We start from the raw sequence: 21,011 nt of genomic DNA, 5'->3' as shown, positions 1-21,011 counted from the left end.
CAAGTGGAGTCCCTCATGGATCAGTCCTTAGACCACTCCTTTTTGGCATTTACTACTTTAAAGCCAAGGCCAATGTCAGTGGTCTCTGGCTGACTAAATTTGCAGATGATTGCAAATTAGGAGCCATCATTGAATCCCACACTGACACAAATATTCTTCAGGAGGAGCTGACACAGACAAAATGGTGTCAGAGCCATGGAGTAAACTAAATGCTAAGAAATGCATGAATAGTATCCATTGGGAAGTCATCCATCCCTGGAAACTATCATATTGACAGCACAGCCCTTAGAGTTGACCCAGTAGTCCAGATTTAGGGACACACATAGATAATAATCTAGCCTTTGACCATCAAGTGTCTACAGTAGTGAGGAAATCCTTCTATGTTCAGCGACTTTTAAATAAAGGTGTGGCGTCTAAGTTCAAGGAAGTCCTTGTTCCACTGTATTCAGCATTCATCAGACCTATCATTGAGTACAATGCCCCCTTTGGTATGTACCTACCAGGCATATCCGACACTTGGAATGTCCACAGAGATTCCTCACTAAAAGAATACAGGGCTCAAGTAAAATGCCCTATGTAGAGCTCCTGAAGGCTTTATCCCTGTATTCTGTCTCCTACAGGCATTTGAGGGGAGATCTATGCCTGACATACATGGCATTATCAGACCCCATTCTGATGTACCTACATGTCTACCAAACAAACAGCACCATAATTACTCATTGTAAAGAGTTTAACATTGCCTGTGATATAAATAGGACCTGCTGGAGAGACAGGCATGTATCCCAGAGATTACCCCATCTCTGGAACAGGTCCCCATCCATGTGAAGCAGAGTTCTTCCCTAGCCCAATTCAAGTGCAACCTGGATAGTTGGATGGGGAACAGGAAATTCATCCCTGGTGTGGCACCTATGTTTCTAATGGACACAGGCAACTTTTAAATGGTTCATCTTCCAGGCTCTAACTTGTATATGTTTAATCTCCCAAGTCCCTGCTTACACTTATCAAGTGTATCAGAACTTGAACTTGTCAGAGATTTGGGGTGCATGACTAGGCTTAAAAAGGTCCTTGTAGTTAGGCTAGTAAACACCTATGAGCCTGTTTAATAAAGATGTTAAAGCTTTGATTTCAATGTTTTCTTGAAGCTTTCTACTAACCTATCAGTCAGAGGATGGTACACTTGTGATTTTAGCTACTTAACCTTAAAAAATGTTACAGCTGATAAAATGCCTGTTACATAATAGATGCGCCTTTATCACAGAAAAATCTCTTAAGGGAAACCCCCTCTACAGAAAAGCTGTACCAGTTCTATGGTAGCATGCATTGTATAACGGAAAAGTTTCTGGAAATTTTGTAGCATAGTTAATTATCCGCTTACACTAATACCCATTGTCACATTGTTTGTATATGTGGCTGTGGTACATATAGGGCTCTTATTAGTAGATCAAGCACTGCCTTTTGAAAGGAGTAATGGCAGTTTCACAGTCTTGCAGGTCAAAACCGAGTGATTTAGAATTCAGAAAAAATGTTTCAGTATTTTGTGTGTCTGTCTGTGTGTCGGTGTGCATACAATAGTATTAAGGTTAGGGCTAAGGCAGAGGTTAGGTTTAGGCTTGGTGAAGGCTGTGTGTGTTTTATTTAGTATTAGCATTAAGGACAAAATTTCGGTTTGCATTATGGTTAAGGTTGGAACTTGAGTTAGTATTTGCACAAAAGAGTAAGGCATTACAGGGAGCTGATGTTAGGGTTAACCCTAGCCTAACCCTGCAGCATCTTCCTGTGTATTAACCCTAGCCCAAAACTAATTCCATCCCTGTAGCGCTAATCATAAGCATATCACTAATCCTAACACTATACAAATGGCTTAGCTTCATCATTTCTGATATGGGGAGGTTTGCACTTGGGTTTCTCTAGTATTTATCATCTATTTTGTGATATTTAGGAATTTAGGTCTGTTGACGGGTATTCATATATTTACTTCATCTATATGTACATATATAATACACGTATATATGCATATGTGTTTCTTCAAAGCAGATTTTATCAAAGGCAAGTTTTGAAGTATTTTGCCACAATTCAAACACTAACAAAACAGCATTTTGTGTTCAGCAGGATTTACTTGGCTCTTAGTTAACAAGTGAATGGGTGGCTAGTATTCTTTTACAGTGCTATCTGGGGACTTCAATTTAGGATCAGGGAGTAAGAGGGATTTCTAGGTTTAGGAGAAGGGAGTTTATACTTAGGGAGTGAGACGGTAGACTTGTTAGGGAGTGATTGGGGATTTTAGGTTTAGAGAGTATTAGGATTAAGTAGTAATCGTGGAGAGCAGGACAGGAGTCTTAACAGTCAGAGTTGGTTTTCTATTTATGTGATAGTTTTCACTGTCATGTCCCACTGCAAGTAGTTTTCGTTTAGACAGTGTAGAAACTAATATATATATATATATATATATATATATATATATATATATATATATATAATATATGCAAGTACATATGGCAAGATAATAAAAAAGCAACTTATAAACCAGGAAAAAGCACTCAGACAACTGTTTATGCCTCAGGACCTTTAATAACACAGCACAGTAACCAGTAGAATAACGCTGATCACGAGCAGTACATTTTCATCCAAGACTTCTTCAGAACTTAGCCAACTGCCTTTCCCTGAATTCACATTATTGAACGCACAACTCACTGTCTACGCTAAATGAAAAATAAAGCTCTGCTGCACCTCCAGTCTCTGCAACTGCTGTTTCTGAGATTGTTCAACACTGAGTAAAAGTGAGAACTCCCATAATTCTTGTAGTACTGTATGTGATCCACAGCCACACTGCTGTACTTGCTGTATTGTGCATCTGGCATACATCCAGACTGTAGTGCAACCACAAGACCAGAAACCCATACTTAACCTTTTGTAATGTAGCTCTCTTTGCTGAACCTGTTTGGCAAAATGCACAATAAACTTCTAATTTTATATATATATATATATATATATATATATATATATATATATATATATACTAAATGTGTGATAGATATATATCACTCAAAAATGTCTGTGTGCTACCAGAAACAGTATTTTTTTGACCTAATGGGAGAAGGCATACCCGTTTTTTGGCTAAACATTCTCTTTATACAGTGCAGCCAATATCCCAGAAGATGTTACTGTAATGCACTGCTTCCCTATGCAGAATCCTTTTTTTTCTTTTCAATTAGGTAGTAGACAAAAGTATTGTTTCCTTTCAGAATGTTTGGACAGTGTATCAGTAACAACTTCTGCTAGTAATACATTGTTTTGTTTTGTTCTACTTGATGTTTAAACACTTAATGAAATATTCTTTTTCAGTTGTAAAATTATGGTTATATTAGATTTAATGTTAAGAGATGAGTATACAGTTTCCCCAAGGAAAGTTTTATGAGATATAAATCAAACCAGTCATGTGCACCAAGGAAGCTGAGTATTGTAGAAATGACAAAAGGTGAACAACAGCTAAGTTGTTGTTAATTTTTGTCAGTTCATGGATCACTTTGTAGAGAAGAAAATGCACATTAAGAAGAAGAAGAAATAAGGTACAGTTTTGCTTTGAATAGGTTTGCAAGAAAAGCATGCAAGTGTTAATGATGATTTTTTTACTTTCGTCTTTAAGCTTATTTATCTGTAACAAAGACAGTATGTTAGTGTTCTCCAGTGGTTTTAACTTTGCTGTGAATTAATCGGTTTAATAATTGGAATGTTGATCAGTGGTAGTTTTTCTAAATCGGACATTTAAGCTGAGCGGTACAGTACTGCATTTGCAACATTGTTGGGTTCATAGGAATTGCAAGATAAGTCGAGAGCCCGTTTGCACCTTGCCAATTCCCACCCTAATGGTGTATCTCCCACTTCTAGGAAAGACGAAGCAGGCCAGCCCACGAAAGGCAATCATCAAGGTTCATTTTGACAGGTGTGAGGGTGTCATTCCACGGTTTCTTCCACAGATGGGGTAAATTTAGGGTAACTGCTGGAGGAACAGATATATGTTGGTAAAAATTTAAATCTTTAGTTTGAAAGTTTGCAAAGTTTTTTGAATAAGGATGGTTGGGTTCTTAATTGCAAGGAATGCAAGACCTTGATCTCCATAGAGGAGGCTATAAAAGAAAACAATGAATCCATGCACATGCAATAGGAGTAGAATCCACAGCACAGAGGATACTGATATTTTTCATTTAACTCCACCAAATTATTGGCAGTTTGTCAGAACTGTACCTCTGATATATAGTCCCTTCCCATTGGGACATAATGGTTAGTTTTAATGTGGATTCCTAGAATCCCACCCCCTATTGTCTCAAGTAAAGTCTGATACCTGTTGCACAGCTGGCACTTCATAAGAATTAATAAATTAGGCGGGACATGACCTTACAATTCTTAACTCTGGTGGCTGGTGCCATCTTCATTAGGTCAATGGCCCCCTAACAGAAATTAATTTGACCTTATAATGCTATAAACGTAATAATTCTGGTAACAGGGGTGTTCAGTCACATAGAAGAAGGTGGAAGGAATCCAGCTTTGTACCCTGGACTACAGGATGCAGCTTAATAGCTCATTGCGTTACTCCTCTGTGTTGACAGACAATAATACAGGTGTGTAATGTATTTTCAGTTTTTAATCAGTTAAGCCCAGTAAAGTACAGTCATGTAAAATGTTACCATAATGACAGATGTCATTGCCTTCACTGCTGCGGTATGTTTAACAGATGAGGATTCCCTGCCATGGAAGCCCGACGTCCAGCCAGTCTACTGAAGCCTAATATTTAGGGTACACCGGACATCATCCAAATGCGCCTTGCATGGTGTAGGGCATAAAGGTGATGTTTAGGCATATCATCTACAGAAATGATTACCCCAGTAGGGACACCAATCCAAGGAACTCAAGAGGTAACCTGTGCATCCAGGAAGGCAAAAACTATGGGGATATAGGGAGGGAGCAAATACTGCAGCAGTGATGGCCATGACATCTATGATTTCACACAACTGTGCTATGTCCTTACATTCACTGCTGCAGTGTTCTTAACAGATGGAAGAGTATGAAAGCTCAAGAGGAAACTTGGGAGGAGGAAGGAGCAGAAGAGTCCCCTAAAAAGCCATGAAGAACGGCACTAGCAAAACCAGCCCTATCTCTAGAGATGCCACCCAACTTGTAGTGCTTGGTAAAGATATGCACAGAAGTCCAGGTAGCTGCTTCAAGAATAGAATTAGTTTCTAATCCCTTGAAAAAGCACCAGAAGAAGCCACAGCTGTAGTAGAATTAGCCTTAACTGAAGAAGGAAGGCTCTTGCCATGAAAAGTGTAACAAAAGGAAATAGCTTTAGAAATCCAGGAAAAAAATAGTTTGCTTGGATACAACTAGTCCCAAAGATCTAGGATGAAAAACAAACTGATTAGATTTCCTAATAGCGTTAGTCTTATCCAAATAAGCCCTGAGTTGTCTGTGCACATCCAAAGTATGCAGCACCCTCACTGTCAAATTGCTGAGACAGGAAAGAAGTAGGCAGATTAATAAACTGATTAAGAGAGAGCTCATTAACCACCTTAGGCATAAAAGAAGGATTAGTGTGCAAGGAGACCGTGTCCCCATGAAAGATGAAAAAAGGAGGACAAGCCATAAGGGCTTGCAACTCAGACACTCGTCTGGTAGAAATAAGAGCTAACAAGATAACAGTCTTTCAAGAACAGTGTTTCAAGGAAGCTGAAGCAGCAGTTTCAAAAGAAGCCCGAGTTAACTCCTAAACAAAATTAAGACCCAGGGAGGAGGAACAGGCTTCCTGGGAGGTCTAATATAATGACACCTTTAAGAAATTGTTTAACCTCAAATCTAAAGGGTAAAGGAGAAAAACGTAGACTAGCAGAGATAGCTGATAAGTGGGCCTTAACAGAAGAATAGAACAAACCAGCATTGAACAATGCACACAAATAAGAAAGAACCAAAAGAACATCCACAGTAAGTGGGTCCAGGTTACGAGAGAGACATCAAATAGAAAACCTCTTCCATTTGGACAAGTAGGATTTCCTGGTAGTAGGTTTCCTGGCCGCCTGCAGGACTTGCAGCATGTTATCAGAACAAAGGTGTCTATGAGGAATCAAAATCCTATCCCCCACAGTGTCAGTTGAAGCATGGCTAGGTGAGGATAGATGAGAGATCCCTTGTCTTGTGTGAGTAGATCCAACATGTGAGGTAACTTGTGGTTGATATCCCCTGGCTAGATGCAGAAGTAGAGGGAACCAGTGCTGTCATGGCCAAAAGGGAATAACCAACATGATTTTGGAAGCACCCTGTTAAATCTTGAAAAAGACTTTCAGAATAAGAGGAAGGGAATGAATAAAGAAACATCCCCTTCCAAGAAAATAAAATGGTGTCCACCTTACACACCAGAGGACCTGGAACTCTGGCACAAAACAGAGGAAGTTGTTTGTTCAGAGGCAAGGCAAAAAGATACACTTGAGAAGTACCCCACTGTTGTATAATGGTCAGAAACACATCTCTGTGAAGCATCCGTTCATGGGATTGAGTTAAGGACCTTCTCAGAGTGTCTGACAGTGTTCTGACCGGAAGAGATGTAAACTGTCTGAAGAGTCACTTGATATTTGACAGCAGGATCCCATACCAGAATTGCCAACTGGTGAAAAAGATAAGAGCTCATTCCTCCCTGCTTCTCACTGTGGTATTGTCTGTGAACACCTTGACAGACCCTGGCGAGAAAAGAGGATGAAATGCCTGTAGAGCCAGTAGAAGAGCTGTTATCTCTTTGACATTGATGTGCTTCTTCTGCTGATGAGGTAACCAGACCCCCTGTACATTTAGGGAGCCATATATCACCCCCATCCCATGTCTGAGGTATCTGTGAGCAATTCCTTAGAGGTTAGAGGGGCATGAAAAGGGATCCCTGGATTCAGAGACAACTGCTAAATCCACCAGTGAAGTTCCTGTCTGAGATGAAGAGGAACTACAAAGTCTAGAGGATGTGCATGTTGATGCCATACTAACTTCAGAAACCACTGAAATTTTCTCATATGGCCAGAGACAGCATCGGAATGGTGGATGCCACGAAACCCAGAGCTCTCAGAAACTGCCTGGTGTTAATGGATGCCAGATGAAGAAGCGTGTGAAGGAAAGAAATGAAAGTTAAGGCCATTAGAAGAGGCAGGGATACAAGCGCTGGCACCGTATAAATCTTGCAACTCAGAAAAACATCCTGAGAAGGAGTCGGAGAAGACTTTTGAAATGTATTGTGAACCCCAGGCTCTGAAGAAGGGAAATGGCAAATTGAAGAATTTGCAAAAGGATCTTTGGAGCGGATGCCTGAATCAACAGGTCATCTAAGTAAGGAAGTATTTGAATCTCTTGAAGCCTGCAAAAAGCAATCACAGGAGCAAGGCATTTGGTGAATACCCTTGGGGCAGTAGAAAGGCCAAAGGGCAAAGCAGAGAATTGAAAATGCCAGGAAGCAACAGAGAAATGCAAAAACTTCCTGAAAAGAAGATAGATTGGAATATGGAGATGAACATCCTTGAGATGCTGAGACATCTTAAAGGCTTAAGGAAGCAGAGTTTGAAGGGACAACATCTGATAGGAAGGCACTTTCAGAAAAGTGTTTAGATGAGAAAGGTCTGGAATAGTTCTCCAAGTACCCTCTTTTCTGGGCACTAGAAACAGTCTGGAGTAGAACCATTCCCCCTGTGGGACACAGACACCTCTGGAATAGTGCCCTGAGTTAAGAGATCTTGAAGAACCTCTTGGGAAAAAGGAAAGTTGTTCCTGAGAAGGCTGAGGAATGTCTATAAAAGGAGGATGGGATTTCCACACCATGAAGTACCCCTGATGAATGATAGACAGAAACCAAGAATCCTGAGTGATGTGAAGCCAAACAGGAAGAGAAAGAGAAAGGTGAAGGAAAAGAGGAATGTGGCTGGGAAGACATGGATAGTCATACAGCACCTGGTTTGTCAGGAAAGGAAGGCTTCAGATTCCCTGAAAACTGAGTAGCCTTAACAGGAGGAGCCTGTTTGCTACTCTTTTTACCTTTTAGTTGAAGGACGAGAAACATGTTAAAGCTCCTTTAAGGCCTTACCCTTATCCTGAAGGGACTTAAACAAACCAGCAGTAGCTTCCCCAAACAAAAGTTTAGGATCCAGAGGAACATCCATCAACATAGCCTTAATATCATCAGGTAGAGGTTGAAGCCTAAGCCAAGAATACCTCCTTACCACAAAAACAGCAGCCCTAGAAGAGGCATCTGCTGCATCATAACTATATTTGATATAATAACAAGCTACTTGAGAAGAAGTCCCTGGCAAGGAAAGAACAGAAGTTTTACCCTCAGAGTCTAGAAAATCAGAAATAAGTTGACAAGCCTGAGAAAGAGGAGCCAACACATACCTAGACATTTGTGTCTGATAATTAATAGCTCAAAACACTAGGGCAGCAGAAGTGTAAACCTTTGTACCTTTCCATGGTTCTGATGTCCTTTTCAGAAGGCAATAACTTGGGTGAAGGAAGCAACTGAGACAGCATATTAGAGGCTACAGACACCACAGGGGGCTCATCAGCAGGACATGTATGCAAAAAATAACAATCCTTGGGCACCCTATAAAACCTGTCAAGCTTCTTAGGAGCAGGGGGCAGAGAATTAGGTGCATGAGAGGCAGTGGAAGAAACATCCAGCAAAACAGCCAAAACAGAAGGAATAGCCGCAGGTTTAGGAGATTCCCACTGCAACAACTCCTGGTACCTCTAATGGATATCAGAGACCTGAGCATAGTCCCACTTAAACAATTCCATCATCCTAGAGATTGTGTCCCCAAAGGAAATTTCCTCAAAAGGAGCATTAGGACTAATAGATCCCCCCCAGGGATTCATCATCAGAATCTGACCCTTCCTCAGAAAAACCCTGTTCTCTAGGCCTTTTGTGGGGAATACAGGACCGAGGAAGAGCAGGAACCAAACCCCCCTGAGAAGCCTTTAATTATATTAAGGAAGTAAATAGCCCCTGAGTAAAGGCTTGCCACTCACTTTGTAGATCCCTAGGAGCAGAAGAAACATGTTTATTTTTTTTTTTGTTTCTTTTGTAAGGGAACATCCCCCTGTAAAACTGAGAAGGCTGAGAACCCAGGACAGCAGTCCAGAACTGTAGTAGTAACTTCTTCCCCAACTAAAATCTAAAGTGGTTCCCCCTGAACATCCGAAATGGACACCTGCAAAGCCTCTTCTGACATGCTGCCAGCCGGATCCTTACCGGCCTCCAGCCTGCTCAAGGCAGAGAAGTCCAACAACACAGCCGGGCGAGCTTCCGGGCTCATAACAGTCTTGAGAGAAACACCAGACAGAGGCTGGACAGCAGAAGATTCTGGTCGTATCTTTTTCACCTTCTTCTTTTAATGGCTGACCCTCAGATAGGAGATTCCTACCATTGTATCTATAGTGAGACGCTTAAGACGCCGGTTTTCAAGATTCAAGGAAAGGGAAGAAAGTCTACTGTGAAGGGTTTTCGGGATGAACACCTGAGAAATCAAACAAGACGTGTGATCGTGAATAGCTGTCGACACTTATTGTTGCCATCTTTAGAGGGAATCTGTCTCCCACAGTGGCATTTACCCTTTCCAGATGACGTTAACCCCAAACAGCACAAAAAAAAAAAACAAAAACCCCAATGGAGCACTTATCTGCTACTTGCTAGGATTCAACAAACAGGCCTAGGCATTACCTGTAGCATGAAAATGTATGCATCTGGAGAAAAACTGATGTAGGCAAACAGGCCAACAGTAAAACAAATGTTCAGACAGGCAGTAAAGAAGTTCTGTAGATGGTACGCCTGAATGTCACCTTTATGCCTTATGCTGCACAAAGAGCATTGGGGTAACATTTGGCATACCTTAAAGTAACAGTAGGTTTTGGCAGACTGGCTGGATGTCAGGCTGCCACAGCATGGAATCCCCATCTGTTAAGAATACTGCAGCAGTGAATGTAAGGACATCATTTGTTCTTCTTTTATCCCTATAAAAAGGTAATAGTTTGCCATTTTTACTGATTGTTATACAGAATGAACATAGAAATGAAAGCATTCAAGCTCAGGACTTCAACTTGAAGTGCAGTTGTAGCACCTGCTTTTAAACCTGTGCATCACATTGCAAAAGCTACAAAACTTGCTGAACTTGTCCAGTATTTCAGCCTAGGACTGCTTATATCCTAAGAGAGAAGTACACCCCTGGACACAAGCCATTGTTCCAAGGATAGCAACTGCAGTCAATGGATTTCAACAGGAACACTTAAATGTTACTTTGCATTACCACACACTGGTAATTTTATTATATTTTCATTTGTTTGCTCCTTTAAGTTCTTTTAAGATGCTGAGAGCACACATTTTTTGTTTCCTGAATATATTGTTTGGTGCAGTAACCAACTAGCAACATTCATTTGATACTTAAATGTTTGCAGATAGAGCCAAACCCTTCACTTGGTTTACTAAAGGCAGCATAGTTAGTTGGATTTTTCTTTATGCTATACCCCCTGTCCGTTTAAGGACTTTGAAGCACCGTTAATTTTATGTTATTTGTGTGCTGTTTTACATCATTTTAAAGATGCTGATTACACACTTTCTGTTTCTTTTGTGTTCTGAATATACTATCCAGCTCTGTAAAGTGGTGCACTGGGCTAGTGCTGTCATCTCCCAGCAAGAGGATTCCTGGTTTGATTCTTGCTGGGATGCTTTCTGTGTGGAATCTGCATGTCCACCCTGTGTTTGTGTGGATTTTCTCCAGGTGCCCCAGTTTCCTCCCACAATCAGAAAACATGCAGTAGGTGGAGTGGATACTCTAAACTGGCCATAGGTGTTTTCGTAACATCATAAAAGGACAGATTAGTAGGATCCTAAAAATATGCACAGACAGACAAGATGCTCTGTGTTTGATTGAGCAACAGAAGAATTTTTTCATGGATAGAGGATATCCTGTGAATTTGATCAACGAAGTAACAGATTCTGTTTTAAATAATGTCATCCCATGGAATAATAAAAAAGGGAAAGCAAAATATGGTTCTGAAACAAATGGTAGTATCAAATATGATATTAAGTATACCAGCGATGTTGAGCAATTAATTAAAATTATAAAGGGGAATTGGAAAATTTTACTATCTGAGCCATTTCTTTTGACACTATTAGGGAACAAACCTAGTTTTAGATTTAACAATTGCATGAATTTTAAGAGGTTATTATGTAAAGATAAATATGAGGTCAAGCATACTGATATTCGAACTCAAATAAGAACAGGCACATATGCATGTGGCAAGTGCTCCATGTGTGCATTTATAAGCAAGGAACAGGATCTCAGGATTCCAGGCATCAATCTAAATTTTAGAGCCACTTTTTATGCAACCTGTAATACTCAAAATGTTATTTATTTTGCGAAATGTGATCAATGTGCTAGCTATTACGTAGGCATGACTTCACGAAGACTCAGAGATCGGGTCTATAATCATGCCTACGACATTAGAAAAGGCAATTCCACTAGTGCCCTAGCCACACATTGTAATGAAAGACCTGGGCATAGATTTAGTTTTCAGGTGGTACAAGTCATTAACCAGAATAGGAGAGAGGGTGACCATTTTGGCACCATTGAAATGTTCGAGCTCAAATGGATATTAAGGCTAAAGGCACATATACCACCAGGACTTAACACTGCCATCAATATACGCCCGGTCTTATTGGGATCTACTTAGGACATCCTAGCACTCCAGTGCTTACATAATAGAGTTTATACTATATCTATGTCTCTATAATATGTTTGGATTTATAGCTACACTTTAAACAAGTAAGTGCCAGAATGAAGATTTTTCCTAAATATACATTTATATTTGATAGGATAATACTAATCTAATATTAATTTCATATAAGAGATACTGGTGCTAATCTAACATTACTATCTTAGGACTAGAACAGTGTCCTTATTGGATATACCTTTGAATATATATAGCCTAAGGATTATTCTGTGTTTATCTAGCGTTTAATTGTTGTTTAAACGCTAGTGCCTTGGATGCTGTGGCTTGTTTATAGCCAGCGACTATATATATTTTGACAAGTCTTGTCTGTTGTCATGACATCCGCCAGCCGTGGCTGAATACTGATGAAATATCTTTCACTCACATTTATTTAGACCTGTCAGGGACTACTAACATTCATTGCTGCTGTCGGCTATTATAACATCCTGTATAACATGTATTTGAAACTATGTTTGGAAATTGAGCCTTCAGCTTTTTTGTATGCTTTGTTGGATAGTGAATATTTTTGCCACATTAAGTGGCGCCGTAATCATTACATTTGTCTATTGCTTGATTTATACATGCACTTCGCTCTCATTTTTGTTTAATTATACAGTCAATGGGATGCTACATGGCCACGTCAATGCTTGATTGTGCTAAATATTGATATCCTTATGTTAAGGCTTTGTTCATAAATATAGTGAGCACGCTTTTTGATTAGTTTTTCTTGTTGACTTGAATTTTATTGACTATGGCTGAACACATGTAGAAACATTGCGTGTCGGCATTTACTCAGAATTATTGAAATCTGTTTGTGATCGTGTTTTTGATCACTATAATATTCTGTATAATGTATATTTGAATTGTTAATCTGGAACCTAGAAAGGAAAAAATGTTTTCTGTTCCCCATGCTTTGTCTGGATATACAATTCTTTACATCGCTGCAAGAGTGGCCTTTTTCTATTTATACGACCTATATTTTATTTTCATTCATTCATATCTTCCTAGGAATAACAGTAGGATATTTTTATGTTCTACTTGTCACTAAAGTGCTTTTCCATTTTTGCACAATGTAAGACCTAACATAGGAATTATGTCATATATATATACCAAGAGTGATATTCTATGGCTTGGCTATTTTATGTTACCATGCCTAATATAGATTTATAATATTTTTTATATACATTTTTATACTTTTTGAGTTTATGAAATGTTCATTTTTTATTGCCCTTATTATGTTGAGATAGCATATACTAATATGAATATTAGTTAGAGAATACATAGGTTGCTATATTACTATGATCTTGGAAGCGCTTTAAGATTGCTGATGACTTTTTATAGCATGCGTTATAATAAGGTGACCAAGACATAAGCAATGTTAGTTTTTATACGCTATTTTTATACGCTATTTTTATACGCCATGGCTTTTACATATTGGCGTTCACAAAGTTGCTTGTTTCTTATGGAATCAATTAAATATGCAACTAAGAATTGGAATGATTATTAGCTGCCTTGGTTCATTCTCGGCAATAAAATTAGGTTGGTTTATTTAAAACAATACAATGCATATTACCTAATTCATGCAGTTTTGCACAATATAAGTTTGATGATACATTAGATATGTATAGATTGTTGTTGAATTAAATATTATTGGTTTATATAGTTATGATATATTGCTGCTTTATATAGAATTATGTTAAGCTATGTCAAAAGTTTTTAGTGCATTTGTAACCTTGTATTTAACTTGCTGACTGAAGCAATACAAATGATGGGTGTTCCCATCTCAGCAATTATGTTCTAATTAATTGATAAATTGACAATTGTTTTTCTTAATTGATGGTTGGTTTTACTATATAAAGGGCATTTATTATGTGTAAGTTAGAACCTGATGAAGCGCATGTGTATGCGTGAAAGCGCTTGTTTGTTTTAAAATAAAACAGAATTTTTATTTATCGTGGTGGTTCCTGGCAATATTTCTTCACAATCAGAAAACATGCAGTAGGTGGAGTGGATACTCTAAACTGGCCATAGGTGTGAGTGTGTTGTATGGAAGAACTGCAGCAGTGCTAGCCACCTGGCAGTGTGAACCTTGGCTCTAGATCCTCACTGTTGAGGTGACACCTCAACCCCATGTGCAGAAATGGGGAGAAAGGGGTTGTGGATGGATGGATGGATGAATGGATGGACTGTTCTGTGCTGTATCCAATCAGCATTCATTTTGGCTGATGTTTAATATGTAATTCTTCATTAAATGCTGCTTTACCATAGATTATATTTTTAAGTGAATATATTAACACCAGAGTCCTTGTTACATGTGAGCATTGTGGTGGGCTGTAATGCTGTGTATTGTCTGCCACTATTTGCCCTTTCCTCAAAGGTCATGTTAGTGGCACTAGCTATACAATGCAGGAAAACCAGCATATTGTGATGCTGTGTGACGTTTGGATCAGTTTGTGATTTGGTATTCGTGTCACATTCTTCTCGTTCTTTTTTTTTTGTTTTTTCTCTTTCTGCTGTCCTGCTCTGCAATACTGTATCTTGAGTCTCTACTTTCATTTGATACGTTAGTAACATGTTTTTTACACAGCATCCGTAATTACTGGTATTTTTCAATGAACTCCCCCAGGTCATTGGCAGATTATCAGAATTGTATCGTTGAATATTTTTTGGGTGACTGTAGTCCCCTCCCATTGTGACATATGGTAAGTTATAGTGTGGATTCCTAGAGAAACTTGAAGATTTTAACTGGGATAAATCTGTATTTAAGTCTTTGTTGCCATACACTTAATGCACATCCTGTTTTTCCCTTTTTTATTGCTCTTAGTTAAAGCATTATGGGATGTGCAGTGTAATGCAGCCACTTATTTTAATTATTTTATTTACTTAACCTTTTGTTTTACTGCTGTTGGTATACAAGCTGTTATAGGATCAGAGCTTTAAACTGTTGCAGATCTTTATTAGCATTTACAAGGATTATTTTTCCTCCTTTTGAAACTTATTATTACCATGTTTTAGTATTAAAGATGTAAGTATTTCCTCTCTCTTTTCTCAGTGTACAGTACAGTTCTTCAAGTGTTATTATTCTTCATCAGTCAACACCTTTGCGTGGCTCAGTCATTCAACAGGAAGATCTCCCACTGCTGCAGTTATTAAATTATCATCCATTCTAAGCCTTTCACTTGATTCTTCTTAACATTATGATACCTAAGGTTAGTAATCATGTCTAATCTTTGTTTATACTGGTATGTAGATTGGTATTGTCTGTCCAGCACAAGGGTTGGAAACCATTTTTGAGTAAGGTGCCGAAAAGCATGGTTTCACAACTTTTGCAAGATGATCAGGTGGCAGATCAGCAAACTGTGTGGGGGGAGATAAGTTGATACTTGGATATGTACATATTTTAAATTGAATACATTCAACACTGGCTATAAGTCTGTTCCAAGTGTGTGGTTTACAAGATATCACTGGCAAAAAAGTGGAAAAAAAATAAGCTACAGTGTCGTAAGTTATACCCTTCTTCTGGTACTCCGTGTTGAATGCTAAGCTGAGAAATAGGACATCAGAGACAACAGCTACTCATAATGCCTTAGTTAAGTAGCTGATCTAATGTTAAAATGTTATACGTAAGTGAGCTAATGCCAAGCATAATAAGATTTTTATCAAATGCAAGTGTAAATGGATTTATTTGTGGGGGAAATCAGTGATGTTGCCCTTCTCCAGGAAACAAAGCTAAAAGCCAGGGGAGCCAAAATAAGTTAAAAGATGATGGGTGAATCTTGAATAACATTCATGTGTATTAGCTTCAGCAAAAAGTATTTCTGTTCCTGTGAAGATGTATGATAGTTCAAGCAGAGTCCCCATTTGGACTGATTGAGAAGGCAGGTGGTAGTAAGGTTCGACTGCTCTATGGATTTTAACAGTGATGTCCGTAAACTTCTTTTGCACACACAACAAACCCTTCTTCCACAACCTTACAATTGCCAGATTGTATGAGAAGGCAACTTTAATCTGTCCTCCTGATCTTTTTTGGTTCTGTCTCATAAAGCTATACCAGTAAACATTTGGAAATAAAATTGTAGTCTGTTGCATGATGGCTTTAAGAGTTGAATTAAGGTCTGTTGTCTTGAGATTTACTTGCTGTTCTGCAAGTTGACAGCTTCCCTCCACTATAACACATGCATTTATATCCGCATCTATAACCCTATAGGTAGTGGAAGGCTCAAAGACTTCAGAACTTTAAAGTTATCCACCCATTCATGCACTTTGTAAACAGCTTGCCCTTTTGTTTGTGGGTGGAGGTAATCTTGACAGGGTAGGTTGGATGTCCCTTATCCTCAGCTATAGTCTCTAGCTTCCTCTGTTGAATTCTAAGACATTCTAGGGACGCTAAAAGATACCATCTTTCCAGCATGTCCTGGCTGTGCTCTAAGGTCTCCTCCCAGTAGACTCTGCCTGGTACTCCTACCATTGGATGCAGCCAGGGGGGACCCCAGGTACCCAAACCATGTTGTCCCCTCTTAACATGAAGGAACAGTGGCTGTATGCAGAAATCCCATACTACATAGTTCTTAACACTGTCAAGGAGAATAATCTCATTTATCCTGCGAACGAGCCTCATGTCTGCCACACATATATGCTTTCATCTTCTCAATTACTGTCCATTTATCATGTGTATATGAAAATGGGTTCATAAGCTAACCAGTAAATTGGGCACTGTGTCCTGTGACTCAGCTGTCACTTCATTACCACACTGGTAAAGTTCCTGTAGTACCACCACTGTTACAACCATAAGCAGCTCATTAATCCATTTTCAGTAAACCTGAGATTGGAGTTACCAGCTTTGGCAACTTCAGGTTTAGGCTGTTGTTTGCTGTCAAATCCATAGACATTCCTGTTTCATGGCATGCTGTATACAGTATCCCTGGTGTCCAGTGATTCTGCCATCCACATTGTATATAAGTACCATTACAGCATGAAATGCAATCCTTGGTGGTTAGCGTCCCCCCCTTCCACAACACATATAGTTCCCTGGTGGCTAGTGCTCTGCACCCCCTAACCCACATAACTGAGGCAATTTCTAGTGGCTAGAGTTCTCATCCTGACCCACAAGGGGCAGACAGTGGGGAAACTTTCTTAGAGTATCATGGACTTCTTTGGCAGCTGAAGCTCAATGCAGGTACCCCCCCTCCTAGGACTAAACAACCAAGATTCCCCGGCCTCTGTGTTGAAAGTAACAGCTGATAAGTTATGAAAAACAAATAGGCAGCTTATTCATTTTTATGGTTAGTTTTTTTAGAGAATTTTTATCGAGATTTACCAGCTTCCCTAACAATGTAATTTACCACCTCCAAAGCAGTTTATTTTAATATACAAATAAAACAATTTTATATATATTAATTCATTTATATTACATAAACTATTACAAATTATTTATTGAACTTAAATATTGTATTAAATAATGTAATCTTTTTAATGGAAGAATGTAATAATCTAACAGTGTTTTTTGGTTTTTGGTATGGTATTTATATATATATATATATATATATATATATATATATATATATATATATATATATATATACATATATATATCTATAATATATTTTTTTTTGCAGATTTTACTGTATTTTATAACTTGATCTGCTGTAAATACTGTATGGTTGCCTGGAGAGGAAATGACGTACTATGGGAATGGGAAGTAAATTATATTTTAAGACTTTTTAAACTAAAGCGCTCAACTAATTCGATTAAACAGTGAAATTATTTTGAAGAACAAGGACTATTTAATTCATTTAATTGCTGCATCTTTGTGTTTGTGTCTTGGAGTTACTATTGAGGTACTTTGTGTGTTATTGTTTTTGAATTGTACCTCAAGGTTTTATACATGGGTTTATTACTTTGATTCTCATCTGGACCAACATAGTTAAAGTAATCTCTGTTGGCTACTGCCCCCCCAACCCCATTGTTGCAGGTTTTGCTCATTAATGTCGTGGTGCGTGGAGGTATGACAGCAACCCCAATACACACACACACACACACCTACCTCCCCACAGTATTCCACTCAGACACACATGCTTCATTTACCCCCCCACACACACACCCCTACCTGACTCCCCCCCCGCTCATGAACCACCCACCTGCTACCTTCCAGGCAGACAAACACTCAAACAGTTAAACTCATGCCTACATACCCCCTAACACTACCTGACCACTAAACTCCCCAGTTCTTTCCTCTACTATGACGGATGAGCACTGCTTTTTGGCAGTTTTCATTACCGCCAACAGCCACGCTACATTACTCAGCTGTGTAATTCTCTGAATTACTTCTCTTTGTAAATGGCTTACCACTGACAGTCCCAGAGGAAGAGCACATGGCTAATTAGCGTATGACTCTATCCTGACTGCCTCATTAGCATTTAGCACAGCTGTGCAGATAGTCCACTTCAGTGCTATATGTGAGCATGCAAATGCACTGTGGTAGGGTTTTCTGTGAATTTGCAAACGTTACCATGAGATATTCACCTCATGTATACCTCCCAGTAATGTTTCTGAATTTGGCCCATAATGGCATGGAGTCCAGTGTCTCACTGGAAGAGGGGGAAATCTGTTAAGAGATAATAGGCCCTCAAACATAACCACTCGGTGACTACATTTCCACAGCAATCTAGTGTAGTACATTTATAATCTAGCTACTGTCCTCCAACACTGGGTCATTCTTGGGAGGAGCAGATTGAACTAGAAATACATATAAATCTAACTTTCAACCAGTAGTTTCAGTGACTGAGCAAAAGAGAATGTGACAGTCAATAACGTTTTAGGCTAAGAGAAGGTTCAGGAGTAAGACCTGTCCTGTAACATATAGTTAGAGCTGATGTGCACATGCCTAGAGTATACAATTGCTTGTAAATACTGCAGTTTTGTTTTTTTTGTAATGATACCTTTCAACTATATTTGTTTGTAAGCTGCATTTTTCAATTAAATAATTTTTTATCAAAATGCTTACATCTATGCATGCCAAAAAAGACATTAGGAGAAATAAAATACTGTAAAAGATAATAGATAAGCATATGTCTATCCATGTTTAATGTATTTAATAACATCATGCATTGCATAGTGATGAGTACACATTCAGTTATAAAAGAGAAAACAAATTACATTTTTTCCTTTGTACACATTATAGAAATATGATTCTTGTCTTATTCAGTTTAACATTAGATTGCTCAAGTCCTGCCTTCCCTGAAATATCACTCCCCTGAACATTAATATTTGCGCATTGATTGCACAGATTCCATTTATTTCTCTGAAGTTTACTCCTTTCCTTTTTTTAAAGATTCCACCTCCACATCTTTATCTCCTTTACAACATTGAACATTTATTTTATTGTTGTTTTGCTTTTGATTTAGTAGTAACTGATTTTAGGTAGCCAACAGCATTAAACTTACTATGGCAATCCAGTTTCTATGTCCCAGCTCAAAATAATTATTTCCTTGGTTAAAATAATTTGCTCCTCCAACATTTGTGACAAATTACCCTTTCAGAGTCTTTGCATCAACATATTGCATTCCAAAAAACAGGTTTCCCACTGTTTCCCATCACACCTTTAGCAATTGCAATCTACCTGTGGAAAAATCTCCAAAGTCTTCTTGGGGCATAAAACTACCTATGCAAACTATGCAAACACTTCCATGCAGAAATGACAAACCTTCCAGATTTTGTTGTAAACTTGGGAGCCATACAAAATATCCTCCCATTGTTTCTCTGCATAGTGCCTTTTTAGGCTCATGTCTCTTTTTTCACTAACCTGTTCTGCATGCATTATTTTTATACGTCCTACTAATCTCTCTATGGCAGCTTCTGTTTTAGGCTCAACTATAAAGTTAACCAGAGCTGGTCTTTCATTTAACTCTCTCTTTTCCCTTACTCTGTGCCTCTTCTCTTATCAGTCCCCAGAAAGGAAGGCAGTCTCCAACCTGCAGTCCAAACTTATGCTTGGCCTCATCCCACTCTGACTTGTCCCCTTCCTAGTTATTTGCTCTCATTATCTTGATTCATGTGCTGGATTTTCATAAATTCCAGTTCCCTCTTGCCTATGTTCTGTGCCCCTACTTAGTTATCTCCATTGATAAAATCATTTTTTCAACTCCAGTGTTAAAAATATTTTCTGCTACTTTGTACATATTTTTTATGCTGTTACTGTTTTCATTAAGTGCCTGCATCCAAACTCCCTCTCATTCTTTTGTGACCTCCTCACACCACCATTTCAATATCATTTCTTTCCACTTAGATTTATAGTCTTCTACTTGTGTTATGTATATGAGCCTTAACTGTGTGGCTCTAAAGTTTCCATTCAAATCTGCTAATCCTAAACCATCTTGTGTATGTGGGGAGAAACAAATTATCCCACTTATCTCTTGCTCTCTCTCTCACAGATAAATTTCTTCAGTTCTTTAATTAGGATTCACAACTTTATATCTGATGATATGCCTGACCTGTGTACGGTACTTACGGGACTAAACATTTTCACTGCTTGTACCTTAGCATCCATTATCAAGAGCTTCCAACTTCTCAGTTTTTGTATACATTTTTGTTCAGTCTCTTCCCGCATATCTTTAACTGCCATAACATAATCAGTTTAATCCAAACTCCTAAATACTTCATCTTATGTTCCCATAAATATGATTATTGTTGAACAGATTCATATGTGGGAACATAATTAACTGCTGTAGCCTTTGTTTTAAACTTGTTTATTTTTGAAACTGTCTCAAAATGTTCTACAGCAATCAACTATACAAAATAATGTAATCTACTGATAAAATCTATTTTTTCTTGAGTATCATACCAGCTATGCCCTGGAATTTGTGAATCTCTTTTCTTTGCCAGTGGGTCTAAGCAGAAGGAAAATGATGGAGAAAGAGGACACTCCTGCCTGGTTCTGCCTGGTTCCACTATTCAAAACCAGGTAGTCAGAGAGGAAACCTCCCACCTCTACTCTTGTCTCTGACCTTTCATATATCTTCCTAATTAGCCCCATTATTCTATCAGGAAACAAAAATGCTGCCATTGCCCTACTGAGAATCCCAGATAACTAATGAATGCTTTCTCTGTATTAAGACCCACCAACAAAAACATCTTTATGCACTTTGCTGCCCATTGGATCATTGTCATTTTTCTGTTAATGTTAAATGTTGGACTCAGTTTTGGCAACACTTTAGTGCAGACTCAAATGATTT

The 21,011-nt window shown here is 38.5% G+C and overlaps 1 protein-coding gene across 1 annotated transcript in view; it reads left to right on the top strand.

Moving 5' to 3' along the window:
* The window catches only part of LOC122813700 (CD276 antigen homolog), a 349,850-nt gene that overhangs the window by 19,994 nt on the left and 308,845 nt on the right, over nucleotides 1-21,011 (top strand). The window contains exon 3 of the mRNA XM_044086153.1: nucleotides 14,834-14,990. Coding sequence (XP_043942088.1) covers nucleotides 14,979-14,990 — 12 coding nt within the window. The 5' untranslated portion in view covers nucleotides 14,834-14,978. The remainder of the gene's footprint in view (nucleotides 1-14,833; nucleotides 14,991-21,011) is intronic.

Source organism: Protopterus annectens, chromosome 10.part0 (assembly GCF_019279795.1).
Source record: "Protopterus annectens isolate FY-2018-M chromosome 10.part0, PAN1.0, whole genome shotgun sequence".
NCBI lineage: Eukaryota > Metazoa > Chordata > Ceratodontiformes > Protopteridae > Protopterus > Protopterus annectens.
Note: the sequence above shows the minus strand (reverse complement) of the source record. Positions and strands in the feature narration are given on the sequence as shown.